The sequence below is a fragment of the Castanea sativa genome, chromosome 5, assembly GCF_040712315.1.
Source record: "Castanea sativa cultivar Marrone di Chiusa Pesio chromosome 5, ASM4071231v1".
Lineage (NCBI taxonomy): Eukaryota > Viridiplantae > Streptophyta > Magnoliopsida > Fagales > Fagaceae > Castanea > Castanea sativa.
In genome coordinates, this window is record NC_134017.1 from 39602733 (window position 1) to 39619204 (window position 16472).

Consider the following 16472-nt stretch of genomic DNA (forward strand, 5'->3'; position numbering starts at 1 on the left):
GTGATGAGCTAAATGCTCTGTGTGCTAAATTTTGGTGGGGTCAAGTGGGGGATGAGAGGAAAATTCATTAGAAGAGTTGGGATAATTTATCACAGCCAAAGAATGATGGTGGGATAGGATTTAGGGATTTGAGAAGCTTCAATCTTGCTATGCTAGCTAAGAAAAGGTGGAGACTACTACATGACCATTATGTGTCCCAAAATTAGGCTCGTCGGCCTCGCAGGGATTTGAGCTCACAATCTATTCGTATAGTGGGCTTCTAGATTTCCTACAAAGGGTGATGTTATGCCCGGCAGGCCCATGTACTAGGCTTCCCCACTGTCTCTCCCTTCTCTTCCTCGAGGGGAACTGACACCGCTCTCAGTCTCTGGTCTTTTCTCTCTCTGAAATTGCCAACCCTCATCACTGATTCTTCTTCGTCTATTTATAGCCAAATTTAGTGGAATGGTCATGATTATTCTCCTGATGGGTGAAGGGAGGGGTCCAATACTATTACCCTTAAGTGGGGGTTTAGTTGGGAGTGGGAGAAAATGAGTGGCATTGGAACTGGCTCCACCGCTGGGTTTGATGCTCGGCATGGGCGTTCTCTAGGCAATGGAAAAGAGGTCCAATACCATTTCATCTAAGTGGACGCCGGGTGGTGGGAAGGAGAAAATGATAGTGGCGCCGGGACCAATTCCGTAGGTAAGTATATGCTCGGCAGGACACGCCACAGGCTGCTTTGAGCGCTCCTAGATCGGACCTCTTGGACGGCACGAGCATTACAATGTGTGGTCGGCAAGGGACCTCTATAAGAGTTAGTCCTTACGGGCCTTAGGGCAATTGGGCTTGACATGGGGGTAGGGCCCGTACAATAGCCCCCCCTTGATTCATGCTCTGCTTTAGGTGATGAATCAAGGATCCCGAGTCAGTCGTGGTGATGGATTTCTGCGGAGGGATATCCTTGGCACCCGTCCAAGGTAATCGACTCAGCAGATTTCTCGGGGATGGCGTTGCATCAGATTGTCACCTCAGTAATTAATATTTGGTGGATGGCGAACCGCCTGACGGTTCGTGAACCGTGCCCACGCGTGTGGGGGGTTACCTAAGAAAATGATTTGGGGGGGTGTTTTTTCCCGCCTCTGGCCTCATTAAATGTTTCATGGGCCTATAAGTAGTTCTTCTTGGATTCCATCTTCACTTTTTGTGTTTCCATTACTCCCATCCCCTCCTTTGCCGAGCATCCTTCTTCTGCGCCAAAATCCTTCTCAGTTCTCCACTCTCTAGAGCCCCCAAGTAAGTTTTTTCTACCTCTCTCAAGTTTTCGATTCTCTTCCACATTATCTTATAGTAATGGGATTTTCTCACCTCTTTACTCCTGGGGCTGCCTTGGCTAGTTTTAGAGAGACCTTTGGCATCCTAAGGGACGTCGACGTTGCGTATTGCAACGTAGGCAACCTTGAACTCGAGAGGGCCGCTGATTCGAGCACAGCCTTCTTCCCCTTGATGTCGATACTCGAGGGTGGGGTTAGGTTCCCCGTAGACCCCCTCATCATAGGTACCTTAGGATTTTACAGTTTGTGCCCTGACCAGTTTCCCCCCAACTTTTATAGGGTTGTTAGCTGTGTCGTCCGGTTAAACCACATGTTCGGGCTGCACTTGAATCAGCACGACATAAATTTCATGTATAAACTGTGCGGCAACTTCGCCCGTGGTTACTACCTGAAAACTAGAGATACCCGAGTCCGGCTCACATCCTGCCTGCTCGACTCTAATAGGAACTCGGCCGAAGAGTTCATTCGGGTGCGCAGCAACTGGCATACCAGTGAGCTTCTTTGCCCGCTATCTCCGCGCGAAGTTGGTCGGTATCGGCAACCCTTCTTCGATTTCGATTTCGATTTTTTTTTTATAATTTTTTTATTATACCTTCCTCTTTTAGATGACCGGTTTGTTCCCTGATTCACTGCAGAGTCTAGAAGGTTCTTCCCGGACAGTCGAGTTATACACGCACGCGACCTCAACTTTGTTCTTAGGTCGGAGATCTTCGTGCACGACGACGGGCAGCTCAGGGCGTCTCACTTGATCCTCGGCGTCAACCCCGTGTACACCACTTGGAAGAGCTTTGGCCAGGCGCTCCTAGTAGACAGCCCTCTCTTGTCGTATATCGACGTGCGGTACAAGTCCTTCCTCCTTCCCTCCCGGGCTGACGATAGGCGAGGCACGAGAAAGTGGCCCGCGCTACAAAACTGCCGACGATATCGCATCGGTGAGGGACAGCTTGGCAGAGCAAGTGTCGCAGAGTTACCGAAGGCACGAAGCGGTCGGATAGCCAGAGGACGCTGCCCCTGTAGTCGTGGAACCCGCTGCCGCCCAAGTAGAGAGGATGGTGAAGCACAAGGAGATGACCCTTTCCTGATTCATCCCCGACGTCGGTCCAGTGGCTCAAACCCAATCCCCGAGGGGAACAAGCCAAACTCCTCTTGGGGGTGAGGGCAGGAAGAGAAAAAGGGTTGCTGAGAGTAGCCCCCCCTGTACCGGGCGACGCTTTGCCGAAGACCCTTCCCCGTGCAGCGGGTGGGTCCAGGCTTCTGGAGGGGCCGACAGTGACTCCCCCCGTGGTGCAGCCAAGAACGGATGTGGCATCCTCTTCTTGGCAGATGGCCGGCTAGCAGCACACCTTCTAGTTGGGTAATGAGTGTTTTTCGGCCACTGCTAGCCTCCTGCTATGGGACTGGGGTGCAAGGGGGTGAGCGGCCCAAAGCTTGGCCCAGGGCCTCATGCTGCCCTAGGACGTGCACTACTATGCGCAGGTCTACGATGAGACGCTGGCGACGCGACTGCTATGGCACTCTATTACGATAACATTCTATCCCCCTTGATTGTGTACATTGCCCCGTGTATTTACCTCATCTCTTTTCTAATTTCGTCACTTGGTTATTCTCCCATCTCCAGGCCGCACAGATGACAAGTGTTGTGACCGGACGTCTGAAGGACGCTGTCGAGGCCTTGGAGGGGGAGAGGGTGCTGAAGGCTATCGCCGTATCCATGGCTAGGGAGAAGGGGGAGGGTGCCGCGACGTTGGAGAGGAAGGCGGTGGATGCAGAGAAAGCCCAGAAGGCCGCCGAAGGGAACCTGACGTACCTGGAGACGAAGCTCGGGGAGACCGAGCTCAAGCTAGCGACAACGGACAACTTGAGTTTAGCCCAGGCTAGTGAGATCGTCAACCTGAAGGAGTCCTTCGAAGCCTGCGAGGAGAAGCGGTACAATGTCGATTTCTCAGATGCTGAAAACTCCGCGGAGCTGATCATTTATCAAGCTCGGCGTCATGGCTTCGGGGAAGGATGGCTGGCTACCCTTCAGGCGGTGGGTTTGGGCGTGGATTCTCCGCTGTGGGACTCCGAGCATATCCCCTACTCAGCTCCGCCTCCACCTACCGTTCATAGTCAGACGGAGGCATCAGACAAGGAGGAGACTCCGAGTATGATCGACCTTGTGCGGGACATCGATGCTCATTTGGAGGCAACCGACAATGAGGTATCAAGTCACATCCGTGCGGGGGCCGAAGATGCACCGGGACAAGCCCCACCGACGACTGTGAAGGGTACCGAGCATCCCTTGACTTCACCCCTTCCAGTCGATCCCGCCATTTGATGATCCAGCCTTTCTTTGTTTTTATGCCTTTCTTTGTTTTGTTACCATTTGATGATCCCGCCATTTGATGATCTAGGCGATGGAACGATTCCCCTGTTATCTATCTATATTTGATGTTTTTTGGATGCCGTTGTTTCAATTTATGCCGTTTATATTGTTGTTAAATGCCGTCGCGTCTTACTCTCTCGCTTTAGATTTCCAGGGGTGGCTTCTTTGACTTAACCAAATAACTTAAATCAAACAAATTAACCAAATCCCAATTTGGCAATAGGGCTAGCACGAGGCTTTTACCTGCTCAGCCATAGGGCTCGAACCGAGGGCAGGTTTCTGTCCTTAGTTAAAAAACTAGTGTAAGGTTTCCACCTGCTCGGCGATAGGGCTTGAACCGAGGGCAGGTTTCTGTCCTTAGTAAAAAAAAAAACTAGTGTAAGGTTTCCACCTACTCGGCGATACGGCTCGAACCGAGGGCAGATTTCTGTCCTTAGTTAAAAAACTAGTGTAAGGTTTCCACCTGCTCGGCGATAGGGCTCGAACCGAGGGCAGGTTTCTGTCCTTAGTAAAAAAAACTAGTGTAAGGTTTCCACCTGCTCGGTGATAGGGCTCGAACCGAGGGCAGGTTTCTGTCCTTGTCGCGAACAAGCTACTTTTACCCCCGCGATCTATCATAACACGTGTCTGGCAATGATAACTGGAAATAAAAAGAGGCACTGACTCAATGTCTTGATATTAAACAGGCGGTAGTGCCTGGTTACATCAATTTTGTATCTTTGGGAGGGCGTCCGGTCATTGATAAAATTTTTTAAGTTACGAACATTCCACGGCCGAGGAAGCGGTCTTTCCACCAAATCCTCCAGGTAGTATGCCCCTGCCCCGGCTATAGCAGTCACACGGTAGGGCCCCTCCCAGGTCAGAGCCAGCTTCCCCGCGCTCACTTCTCGCGTGTTTCCCACTACCTCTCGGAGTACCAGATCACCCGCGGCGAATTCCCTCCTCTTGACAGCTCTATCGTACCTCCGGGCAAGCTTCTGTTGATACTCCGCCAGGCGGATGGTGGCTATATCTCAGTGCTCCTCCAGCAGGTTCAACTCCCTAGCCATCAACTCCTCATTCTCGTCAGAAGCGAATCCCGCAACTCGGGCGCTACACAGGTTTACTTCAGCGGGGATGACTGCCTCCTCCCCGTAGGTAAGAGAGAACGGCGTTTCTCCGGTGGATCTCCTCGGAGTAGTTCAGTATGCCCACAAGACGCTTGGCAACTCCTCGGCCCATCTGCCCTTGGCGCCTTCCAATCTTTTCTTCAGGCCGCTCACGATGGCCTTGTTGGTTGCTTCCACCTGGCCGTTACTCTGCAAATAGGCCGGCGTGGAGTATCGGTTCTAGATACCAAGGCCCTCGCAGAACTCCTGGAACGCTCTACTGTCGAACTGCAGGCCGCTGTCCGATATTAAGGACACCGGAACGCCGAACCTTGTTACAATGTTCCTCCATATAAATCTCTTAACATCAACATCTCGGATGTTGGCCAGCGCCTTAGCCTCTGCCCACTTTGTGAAGTAGTCCACCGCCACTAGCACGAACCTTCAATTGCCCGTTGCTTGGGGAAAAGGCTCGACTATATCTAGCCCCCAGCGAGCGAATGGCCACGGGCTGCAAACTAGGTTCAAGTTCCCGGCCGGTTGGCTGATCATCGACGTGTGAACTTGACATTGTTCACATCTCTGAGCATACTCGGTGGCTTCCCTCCTCATCTGCAGCCACCAGAAACCCTAAGTCATTGCTCGGTGCGCAAGCGAGCGTCCCCCCACGTGGCTACCGCAGACTCTCTCGTGCAGTTCGGCTAACAGCTCCCTAGCCTGGTCGGGGCGTAAGCACTACAGGTATGGCCCTTCGGATGACCTGCGATATAGCTTCCGATCGGCAGATAACCAGTAACGAGTGGCGGTTTGCTGTACTCTGGCTGCCTCCTTCTCATCCTCCTGGGTTCGATCTTCTGAAAGGAACTCGATGATCGGATCAATCCAGCATCTCTCGGCTTCAGTGACCTGTACAATCAATGCCCTGGTGGCAATACTTGGCTCGGGAACCAACTCCACCTTAATCAACCGAGGCACTTCGTTAGCTATTGATGATGCTAGAGTTGCCAAGGAATCGGCGTGCCGGTTTTGCCCTCGGGCTATCCGCTCTATCTTGACCGTATTGAAGTTATCCATCATCTGCTTTGCTAGCCGCAGGTACTCTATCATCCGGGGATCCCTGGCCTCGAAATTCCCCTGGACCTGACTTACCACGAGGAGGGAGTCCGAGTATACCTTCACCTCCCTTGCCCCCAGATCCATGACAACCCTTAGCCCTGCAAGCAGAGCTTCGTATTCGGCCTCATTGTTAAAAGCCCTGAAGCCTAACCTGAACGAGTGTTCCAGCTTCAGCTCTTCTGAGGTCATGACCACGATTCCTGCCCCTGCTCCAGCCGTGTTGGACGCTCCGTCCACAAACACCCTCCATGGCCTAACTTTTACCACGTCGATTACACCAGAAACTCTTGGCGAGAACTCGGCAATAAAATCCGCAAGCACCTGTCCCTTCACAGAGTTCCTCGGCTTGTATTTGATGTCGAAGGAGCCCAACCGAGTCCCCCACTTGGCTATCCTCCCCGTGAAGTTAGATCTCCTCAACAATGACTGGAACGGGTACTCAGTCAAAACATGGACCATGTGGGCTTGAAAATAATGGGGCAACTTTCGGGTGGAATGTACGAGTGCCAGCACCAGCTTTTCCAGTGGCAAGTACCTAGTCTCGGCGTCAACTAGGGTCTTGCTGATGTAATAAACCAAGAGCTGTGTCCTGTTATCCCTTAGTAGTACGGCGCTCGTCGCATGCTTGGACACGGAGAGGTACATGTATAAGTCTTCTCCCGGCTCGGGAGTTGACAACGTCGGTGCCCGGCCAAGGTAATCCTTCAGATCTTGGAAGGCCCTGTCACATTCCTCGACCCAGTGGAATCCCTTCCACTTATTCAGAAGTTGGTAAAAAGGACGGCACCGATCAGCGAACTTGGAGATAAACCGGTTAAGGGCTGCCAGCATACCAGTCAGCTTTTGCACTTCCTTCGGGTTGCCCGGCGGTTGAAGGCATTTCACGGCTTCAATTTGGTCGGGGCTGACCTCTATCCCCCGTTTAGTAATCAAATATCCCAAGAATTAGCCGGATCCAACCCCGAACGCACACTTGTCGGCATTGAGGCACAGCCGGTGTCGTCGGAGTATCTTAAACACTTCTTTCAAGTCGCCAATGTGATGCCCCTCTTGCTTGCTTTTTATCACCATGTCATCAATGTATACTTCCACCATCCGTCCAACCTTATCCCTAAACATCCTTGTCATCATTCGTTGATATGTGGCTCCTGCATTCTTCAAACCAAACGGCATCACAGTATAGTGGTAGTTAGCGTCGGGCGTTAAGAATGGTGTTTTCTCCTGGTCCTCGGTAGCCAGGGAAATTTGGTGATAGCCCTGGAAAGCGTCGAGGAAACTCATCCTCGGGTGTCCGTATGTGGCGTCCACCAACTGGTTGATTTTCGGCATCGAAAACGGATCCTTCAGACATGCTCGGTTAAGATCGGTAAAATCAACACAACCCTCCACTTGCCACTCTTCTTCTTCACGACCACCGTGTTTGAGAGCCATTTCGGAAAGAACGTTTCCTTTATGGCCCCCGCTTCTCTCAGCCTCCCAACTTCCTGTCTGACGGCGTCCGCGTGCTCCCTAGCAGACCTTCTCGGCCTCTACTTCTTGGGGGGGAACAATGGATCCACATTTAGCTTGTGAACTATGAACTCGAGGTCGACACTGGGCATCTCATATGGACTCCACGCAAATACATCCACATTTTGTATGAGGAATAACAGCAGCTGCACCCTCTCCCCATTACTCAAGCCTGCCCCTATCTGAAAACTTCTCTCACTTCCCGACAAAATCTTGACGCTTACTAAATCCTCGGCAGAGCTGGTCCCCTCCCCCTTGGGGTCCTGTAATTGCTATAGGGGCGAATTCTCAGCTGGTTCCCTCTGCTTAATTTGTTTGATGGCCGCGGTCACCAAACATTATCTGGCCGCCTGCTGATCGCCCCTTATCACTGTAATCCCCTCTTCAATTCGAAACTTGACCTTTACGTGCAAGGTGGACGGCATAGCCCCCATGTCGTGTATCCACGACCTTCCGAATATTGCCGTGTACGGTGAGAAAGATGCGATCACTATGAACGTCACCAACACCTCCTGACCTCCCATGATAACCGGGAGAGAAATCTGCCCCTCTGGGATCACTATGTGCCCGTCGAATCCCATTAAAGGTGTATCATACTGGGACAAGTCCTCCTTTTTCAGGCTGAGCCCCCGGTACAAGTCTGGGTACATCACATCTGTGCCACTCCCCTGATCGATCATTATTCTCTTCACTATAAACCCCCTTATTCGGGCCGTGACTATCAGAGCGCTGTGGTGGGGCTGGGTAGTACCCTCCAGGTCGTCGTCGTCGAACGCGATGGGTTGTTTATTTGACCTCGGCCTCTTCCCCGGGGGTTGTTCACTTGTGCTTCCTTCTGCTGACACCACGGTCAACACCCCCTTTATGGTGGGTGTCATAATTGCCCTTGGAGCGGCGTGAATGACCTCTATCACTCCCAAAGGGGGAGGAAGAGGGTTTCATTACAGCCGCCCAGCCTGTCCGGTCTCCGCCAGAAATTCCTTCAAATGCCCCGCCTTCACCAGCTGTTCCAGGTGATCTTTCAACACCCTACACTGCTCGGTGGTGTGCCCTTTATCTTTGTGATAGGAGCAGTATAGGTTTTGGTTTCTCCTCGACGGGTCGCCTGCCATCCTGTTCGATCGCCTAAAATACGGCTTATTTTTTATTCTATCAATGATGCGGTGTACAGGCTCCTTGAACGTCGCATTGACTCCCCCAACTGCCAGGCCGGGCTCCTAAATCCTCAAATCCTTCCTATGTCTGGGGTTGAAGCTGTTGTTTCGAGGATAGCTGGTCATCAGCTCCTTCCTTTTGGACTGCAGCCGATCGTCCTCCAAGCGCTTATACTCCTCGATACGCCTCATCAGCTGCCTCATATCCTCGGGAGGCTTCAAGGTCAATGATTCTCTCAGCCCGAACTCCTCGGGCAGGCCCATCCGAAAGGTACTAGCCACGATCTTTTTGTTTCCCCCGCCGATCTCATTGTACAGCTCCTAGTATCGACTGGCGTAGTTGCGAAGGGTCTCTCCCGCCCCTATCTTCAATGATAGCAACGCGTCCATGGGCTGCGGCACTCGGCTGCACGTTATGAACCGTACTCCAAACTCCTAGATCAATTCCGAGAAACTACGGATAGAGCCCTTCTTCAGCCCGTTAAACCACCTCAATGCAGTGGGCCCAAGGCTCGAGGGGAAAACCTTACACATCAATGCGTCATTATGAGAGTGCAAGGACATCATCTGAATATAGTGACTCACATGTTCCACCGAGTCTGTCTTCCCAGTGTAGGAATTGAACGGTGGCCTCACGAACCGGCTCGGCATCGGCGCGCTTTCGATATCTCTAGAGAATGGTGATCGGGCTGCTTGTTGCAGTGCTCGACTCATGGTATACATTGCCGCGTTTTGTGGCCGCTCGGCGTCAGGGGAAGTTGATTCACGGTCCGCATATTCCCGCGAGCGGTCGCGGTGCCTATGAGACCCGGACTGATGAGATCCGGCCTCACGGTGATTCCCCACACTTACTGACCTTTCCCTTTGCATTCCACGGTCCCCTCTCCCTCGTCGGCCCCGCGCTTGCAACTCTAGATCCCTAACCACCCTGTGCAGGCGCTCGAGCTCTCGGTCCTTCCGCTCAAGCTCCTGGTCTCTTCCGTCAAGGCGGTTGCGGCCTAAGGCGTCAGACACAATCCGACAGGTTTGATACGACCCTTGCCCGGGCCCAGACTCTTCTACCTCCTCGTGCCTTCTGTCCTCCTGCCTTTTTTGCCTCCTTTCCGGCCATGTGGACCCCCGCGACGTCCCTCTAGTGCCGCTTTCTGCATGGCTTCTCAGTCCACTTCCAGACATCTCTGTGAGCTTGCCAAGATAGCACCATAGCTGCGTAGGAGAGCCCCATAGTGGGCGCCAATTGTGCGTCCCAAAATTAGGCTCGTGGGCCTCGCAGGGATTTGGGCTCACAATCTATTTGTATAGTGGGCTTCTGGATTTCCTACAAAGGGTGGTGTTATGCTCGGCAGGCCCATGTACTAGGCTTCCCCACTGTCTCTCCCTTCTCTTCCTCGGGGGGAACTAACACTACTCTCAGTCTTTGGTCTTTTCTCTCTCTAAAATTGCCAACCCTCATCACTGATTCTTCTTCGTCTATTTATAGCCAAATTTAGTGGAATGGTCATGATTATTCTCCTGATGGGTGAAGGGAGGAGTCCAATACTATTACCCTTAAGTGGGGGTTTAGTTGGGAGTGGGAGAAAATGAGTGGCATTGGAACTGGCTCCACCGCTGGGTTTGATGCTCGGCATGGGCATTCCCTAGGCAATGGAAAAGAGGTCCAATACCGTTTCATCTAATTGGACGCCGGGTGGTGGGAAGGAGAAAATGATAGTGGCGCTGGGACCAATTTCGTAGGTAAGTATATTCTCGGCTATACACGCCACAGGCTGCTTTAAGCGCTCCTAGATCAGACATCTTGGACGGCACGAGCATTACAACGTGTGGTCGGCAAGGGACCTCTATAAGAGTTAGTCCTTACGGGCCTTAGGGCAATTGGGCTTGACAGGGGGGTAGGGCCCGTACAACCATGATTCACTCATTTTTCAGTGTTTCAAAGCTAGGTACTTTCCAAGATGTCATTTCCTAGATGTTGTGGACTCGCCTAATAGTTCTTATGTGTGGAAAAGTATGGTGGCTGCACTACCAATTTTGAAGAGTGGCTATTGATAGAGGGTAGGGATTGGTGTGTCCATTAGAGTGCATAAGGATAAATGGATTCCTAACTATCTAGCTAATAAAATTCTTCACCCAGCTCAGGAGGAAAGTGAGGAGTGGCTGGTGTCCGAGCTTGTTGATTTAGTATCACATTGTTGGAGGCGTGATATTATCATGTCTAGTTTCCATAGGGAGGATCCTGAAGCTATTTGCAAAATTCATTTGAGCCATAGACAAGTATCTGATTTTGTGGTGTGGCTGCACAATAGAAAGAGAGTGTATTCAGCTAGGTCCAAGTATTATATAGCAAGAAGGGTGATGTGAAAAGAGGATTGGGTAGAAAGTTCAAGGGGTCCTAGGGGTTTACAGATTTGGAAGAAGTTGTGGAAGCTAAGGGTGCCTAATAAAATTTAGGTTTTTGGATGGAGGACCTGCCATGAAATTCTACCAACTCGTGTCAACCTTGCTCGAAGAAAAATCATATCAGATCTGATGTGTCATTGCTGCAAATCTTCTATGGAATCTACTGTTCATGCAATATGGGAGTGTGTAGCTGCTCAAGATGTGTGGGCAGGAAGCTCAATCAATTTGCAAAAGTGCTTAACTAACCAATGTGATATTATTCAGCTATTTGAATTTCTTTTTGATAGGTTATCTGATGCAGATTTTGAGTGGTTTCTTGTTCAATCATGGCTTATATGGAATCAAAGAAATAAGGTGGTGCATGGAAGACAGATGATGGATCCAAGGGGTTTGAACAAACGAGCACTGGACTACCTCGATGAGTACAAAAAATCATAGGTTCAGCTAGTTGCAATACCAGTCACAGCACCTGCTAGAATTTCCTAGACACCACCACCTACATCAGTGTACAAGCTGAAGTTTGATGTAGCAATTTTTTCTAATCTGAACTGCTCTGGATTTAGGGCAATTATCCGCAATGAAGAGGGTGTGGTGATGGCTAGGATGTCGGTCAAGGGTCCTTTGGTTCATAACAGTGCAGAAGCTGAAGTTTTGGCGTGTAGGAGAGCTATTCAGTTCTCCATTGAAGCTGGTTTTTCAAGATTGGTCATTGAAGGGGATAATGCATTGGTGATGCATGTAATATCATGCTCTGCAGAAAAAAACTCCTTGCTAGGACACATCTTTGAAGACATCCAACACCTTGTTCGTGGGCTGCAGTATGCTTCAATTAGCTGCATTAAAAGGGGCGGTAATATGGTTGCACACTCTTTAGCTCGACATGCTAGGACAATTAGTGATGAAATGTATTGGATGGAAGACTCTTCATCACCTGCTGTGGATACTTTGTATCATGATCTTTTACACATTAATGAATGAATGAATTGTTCGATTTCAAAAAAAAAAAAAAAAACTACTATTGGGTAGACAACAATGTTGACTCAATAAAAGATTAGCAAGTTATTTAGTATTATTTAGAATTACACATAGTATTCTACTCTCTATGTATATATCATATTTTGTTTAGGGATAAATAATTGTCATCCACTGAAAGGAAGAAATCTAAGAAAAAGAAGCCATAACGTTGTAGCACGGTAAGTAATCTTTGATAGAGAAATGATGATATATATATATTTTTAATTTTGACAACTAAGAAACATCTACGAGAGGAAAACCATAAGCAAGCTTAACGAACCCTCCTAGTTTAATCTCAGTTCATTTGATTGGTTATTACGAAAAAGCATTTACTAGATTTTTCTGGGATAATTGGATGTTTGCACTTGCAGTCATACTCTCTCCAAATTGAGAACAGCATCTAAATTAGTATTCTTTAATAGACTTATGGATCAACAAGCACCAGTGGTCTAGTGGTAGAATAGTACCCTGCCACGGTACAGACCCGGGTTCGATTCCCGGCTGGTGCAATTGGCGTTTGCGGGGATAGCTCAGTTGGGAGAGCGTCAGACTGAAGATCTGAAGGTCGCGTGTTCGATCCACGCTCACCGCATTTCCTTACTTTTTTATTTTTTATTTTTTATCTTTTTCTTCTTCTACTTTCACTTTCAAAGTGGGCTTTACAAATTTCAACTCATTCATTTCCGCCCAAATGGGTTGGGCTCAATTTCTCTCTCAAACCTTTGGACTTTCCAGAGATCCAAATCTAATAATTCTCTTTTGCCTTTTAGTTATAACTTATAAGACCTACGTACTGATTCAACACCACAATTTTTCACTACAGCAACAAGACAAACCAGACAACATATAATTAAGTGTTCAATCATTTTGTCACTTCCTTTAATGGGCTCACCTAAAGCCATCAGTACTAGCATAATTCTAACAGTTTGTGCTAACTAATTAATTTGGCATACAGGTAATGACATCAGTAAAAGAAGCTAATTGGGATAGTGCTGAGGTTGGCGTATGTTGGTAAAAACAAAAAATCCACTTTGAGATATTCAAAGCAAAGGTAGTTAAAGTACGTGTATTTTTATGCAATGACATTTGCTTGTGTGAGAGGTTGTTTACTGATAAATAAAGTTCTCTTGGGGATAGAACAATTCCAAATCATTCATTCGGGGGATGAGGTTGTTTGTTTTACACCCCATAAACGTGGCTAAAGCATTCGCGACTCGTGAGGTATGTGATTGAAAAGGTTAAGAAACTCATCCTATATTCAAAGCATTGACATTCAACTTGTAAGTCATTCATTTTACACCACTTTCAGATTCTGAAGATTCTCGCAGCTCAATGATTAGTAAGCCGTTTCATATTGCAAATGCCACGGCCAGCTTAGCTTTTCTAGAAAGTATAGAACAGATTGATACAGGGGCAATTCTTCTGGAAAAACCAAAAAATACTGTTTTTTTTTTAAAATAAAAAATGTTAAGGAATGTTCTAAAGGTATTAGTTTAAAAACTATTTTTAAAAACATTTTATAGGAAAATGATAAAATAATTAATATTTTTGATAAATTTATATATTTTTCGTGAAAATAGTATTAAAATTTTTCTAATATAGTTTATTAACAGCTACCCTATAGACATCAGTTAACTTGGCAATTTTTTATAGTTAGAATCAATAAAGAATGAAAATTAAAAGCCTACTGCGGTAGCATTTCCATTATTTCTCATTATAAGCTGATCATTTGCCATAGGATGAGAACAGTTGCAAATGGCAGTGGCTCAATATATATTCCTACAAATTAAATATTGAGATTTCAAAAAGTTATAAATTAAATCTTAGTTCATATTAAACTTTAAACATAATGCAATTCCATTTAAATAGGTTGAGGTTTGATTTATTATTTTTTGAAACTATAGAGTTCAATTTATGACTTTTTGAAGTATCAAGTTTTAAGATGTTATCTTTGAAAGTATAGAGTTTAATTTATTACACCCTTAAAATATAGGGTTTAAACTATAATCTACCGTTTTCTTTTTTAATAATATGAAGTAGGGCATTAAGTACAATCTACCTATTATTTAAAAAATTTACTAGTAAAATAAAGGGAAAGGGAAGAAATTTTCTGAATCACGATTTCAAATTTGCAGAATCTCTCTTGTATGACTTCTCTTGCTTTCAAAATAATGTATTGTTAAAATTATCATTTTATACTCATGAAACATAAAATATTCTTCATAGATGAAAAATAAATGACAAAAAAGAAGAAGATAGGAGTACAAGAAGAAAGTAAACATAAATTTGTTATCAATTTGATCCCATCCCATATATTAGATCTTGACGAACTAGTATGGTTTAATTCAAATATGAAAACCATGTTGGAATGGCGTGGAGTGTACCAACCATCCAAATAAGCATGCACAATTAAAGTGGAAAAACTATTTAGGGTAAGTAAGTGAGAAGTTAGACTCATGACCTGTCAACGAATGACATTACAATTATTGAGGATTAAACATCGCAATGATTCATAATTCATCTTATCTAATTCTTGTAGCATGTGATAATGATGGCAGACTTGCATATAAGATAGAAGGAAAGCATGAGTCCCTACATGTTGTATCTAATGATTAAAAGGCTGAAATGTAATACTAAAATACTGTCTGCTCAATGCTCATATAGTCATATATATCAACCTGAAATCTTTATTATTATAATTATTTTATATTGCAATCACAAATTTAAAATGACGATCAATATTCAACAATATCCTTTGATGTGAGTACGTGAGTATTTGGATTTGAGTTCTGATGATGCCGAAAATATCACCAGTGAGTCGCAAGTTCCTCGAACAAAAGCAACACCTGCAAAAAGAAAATAAAGGACCTAGAAGAGAGCACCGGTGTGGTGTCGGCCAAATACCCTCCGAAGGTCAAGTTAGAATCTTGTTTCTTTAACCCTAGAGTGCCAGAGTTAAGAATATTATGCGTACCTTCATATTTAGTGTTTCTGAGGTATTTATATTGAGCGGAATTACCTTTCATTTAGGATACAACTTCCTTCTCAAGCTTATTTCCATATAGGAGTCTTCTCAAACGTGTGTCGCAAGAAGTCCAAGTGTGCACGTTTGCGTGGGGATAAAGCAAAAGCTCATCTGGTGCATATCAAATTACATGCCACCTGGATCCTTCAATCAATCCACCTATGACGGATAATCAGCAAAAGTTGACCGTCATAGTCGCGTCACTTACGGTGTCCATCCGTCATCATTATCTCCGTCCATTTACTATTTTTATCCCGCCTTCGATTTGCCCCCTTCAGTTCTTGGATCCGTCCTTATAATCTGACGGATCCATGGAATGACTAAAGACAATGTATTAAATGGGAACGGGCTTGGTATACCACGACGGATGACACGTGGCCTGTATTTCTGACGAAGAGCACGTGGCCCTCGTGGATTGGCTATTTCCCCAAAACGAGGCGTCGCTTCGTATTCCGCGCCCTTTGTTCTATAAAAAGGCCGAGATATTTCTCCCTTCATTTCTTCTTCTTGTCAAAAAATTTGTGAGCGAGAGCGCAACCGTCACGGCTATAGTGCCTTCTTGTCGTTCAGCAGATCCGGTATGTATTCCAAATCCTTTCTCCGTCTTTCTTTGGATTTCATTGTTTTAAGTATATGCACTTTCCTTAGAAACGTCGGTGTCTTAGGTTATACCGTCATAAATGTAGGTAATGTCTAGTGCGTCAAGTAACCGGTCGTTTGTCCGCGAGGGGGCGGGCTACGATGAAAAGTTTCCGTCAGGTCCAAGAGATCCTGACATTTCAAGTGAAGAGAGGAATTCGTCAAGTACCTCTTCTTCCCTTGACGGTGGTCTAGAGACGGAGAGTTCAGAGTCGTCCAGCAGTAGCTTAGACGGTGTGGATCCCCCCATTCAGTCAATAATTGACCCAGATGGCCTTAGGGAGTTCGTCATGCTGCCTCTCTGGACGGTAAATGATTTTAGGTCGTCCATGACTGAATCTCAACTCAGCACACTTAGGACCAAGTACCAAATACCGGATAACATTCGTCTATGTCTTCCCAAAAAATCCAAGAAATGCTACTACAAGGGAGTAGGCGGTGTTGGGATCTACGAGCAAGCTTTAAAGGCGGGGCTCAGATTTCCATTAAGTTCTCTTCACCGTCGACTTCTTCAATACCTTGGTGTATCCGTCACCCAGATCTCCCCCGATGCACGGAGAGTGTTCATTGGGGTTGAGGTTTTGTATGGGGCAATGTCTGACGGTTCCCGAAGGTTGACGGTGGAAGAATTTTTCCACTGTTACCGTCCCACAGAGATTGTCAAGTCCAAGGGGATGTATAGCTTTACAGCTAGAAGTCCTTTATTGAGGCTCGTCGGTGACACTCCGGACTCGAACGAGGCCCGGAAGAGTCGTTACTTCTTTTGGAAGGGGACGAATGGATGTGTCATCCGGGAGATGTAACTAACATGCCCGTCGACACGACATGGGGCATAATGCCTCCGTCGGGTAT

At 47.1% G+C, this 16472-nt stretch overlaps 3 protein-coding genes and 2 non-coding genes across 5 annotated transcripts; 3 read left to right on the top strand and 2 right to left on the bottom strand.

Moving 5' to 3' along the window:
• Nucleotides 1-5501: 5501 nt before the first annotated feature.
• Nucleotides 5502-6713, bottom strand: LOC142635168 (uncharacterized). Its single transcript, XM_075809372.1, has one exon. The coding sequence runs from the start codon at nt 6711-6713 to the stop codon at nt 5502-5504; it is 1212 nt and encodes a 403-aa protein (XP_075665487.1).
• A 1016-nt stretch (nt 6714-7729) lies between these two features.
• Nucleotides 7730-8269, bottom strand: LOC142635169 (uncharacterized). Its single transcript, XM_075809373.1, has one exon. The coding sequence runs from the start codon at nt 8267-8269 to the stop codon at nt 7730-7732; it is 540 nt and encodes a 179-aa protein (XP_075665488.1).
• A 2826-nt stretch (nt 8270-11095) lies between these two features.
• LOC142635170 (uncharacterized) lies at nt 11096-11920 on the top strand. Its single transcript, XM_075809374.1, has 2 exons — nt 11096-11364; nt 11506-11920. The coding sequence occupies exons 1-2, from the start codon at nt 11096-11098 to the stop codon at nt 11918-11920; spliced, it is 684 nt and encodes a 227-aa protein (XP_075665489.1).
• Nucleotides 11921-12394: 474 nt separating this feature from the next.
• On the top strand, nt 12395-12465 carry TRNAG-GCC (transfer RNA glycine (anticodon GCC)). The gene has a single exon. It is a non-coding gene; the product is annotated as a tRNA-Gly (tRNA).
• A 10-nt stretch (nt 12466-12475) lies between these two features.
• On the top strand, nt 12476-12548 carry TRNAF-GAA (transfer RNA phenylalanine (anticodon GAA)). Its single transcript has one exon. It is a non-coding gene; the product is annotated as a tRNA-Phe (tRNA).
• Nucleotides 12549-16472: the final 3924 nt, after the last annotated feature.

Excerpts from the sequence above, each read along its gene's own strand:
- LOC142635168 (XM_075809372.1), bottom strand. The coding sequence starts at position 6,713 with ATGCTGGCAGCCCTTAACCGGTTTATCTCCAAGTTCGCTGATCGGTGC.
- LOC142635169 (XM_075809373.1), bottom strand. The coding sequence starts at position 8,269 with ATGACACCCACCATAAAGGGGGTGTTGACCGTGGTGTCAGCAGAAGGA.
- LOC142635170 (XM_075809374.1), top strand. The coding sequence starts at position 11,096 with ATGGAATCTACTGTTCATGCAATATGGGAGTGTGTAGCTGCTCAAGAT. Across the intron at positions 11,365-11,505 it reads GCACTGGACTACCTCGATGA|GGCAATTATCCGCAATGAAG; the intron begins GTACAAAAAATC and ends CTCTGGATTTAG.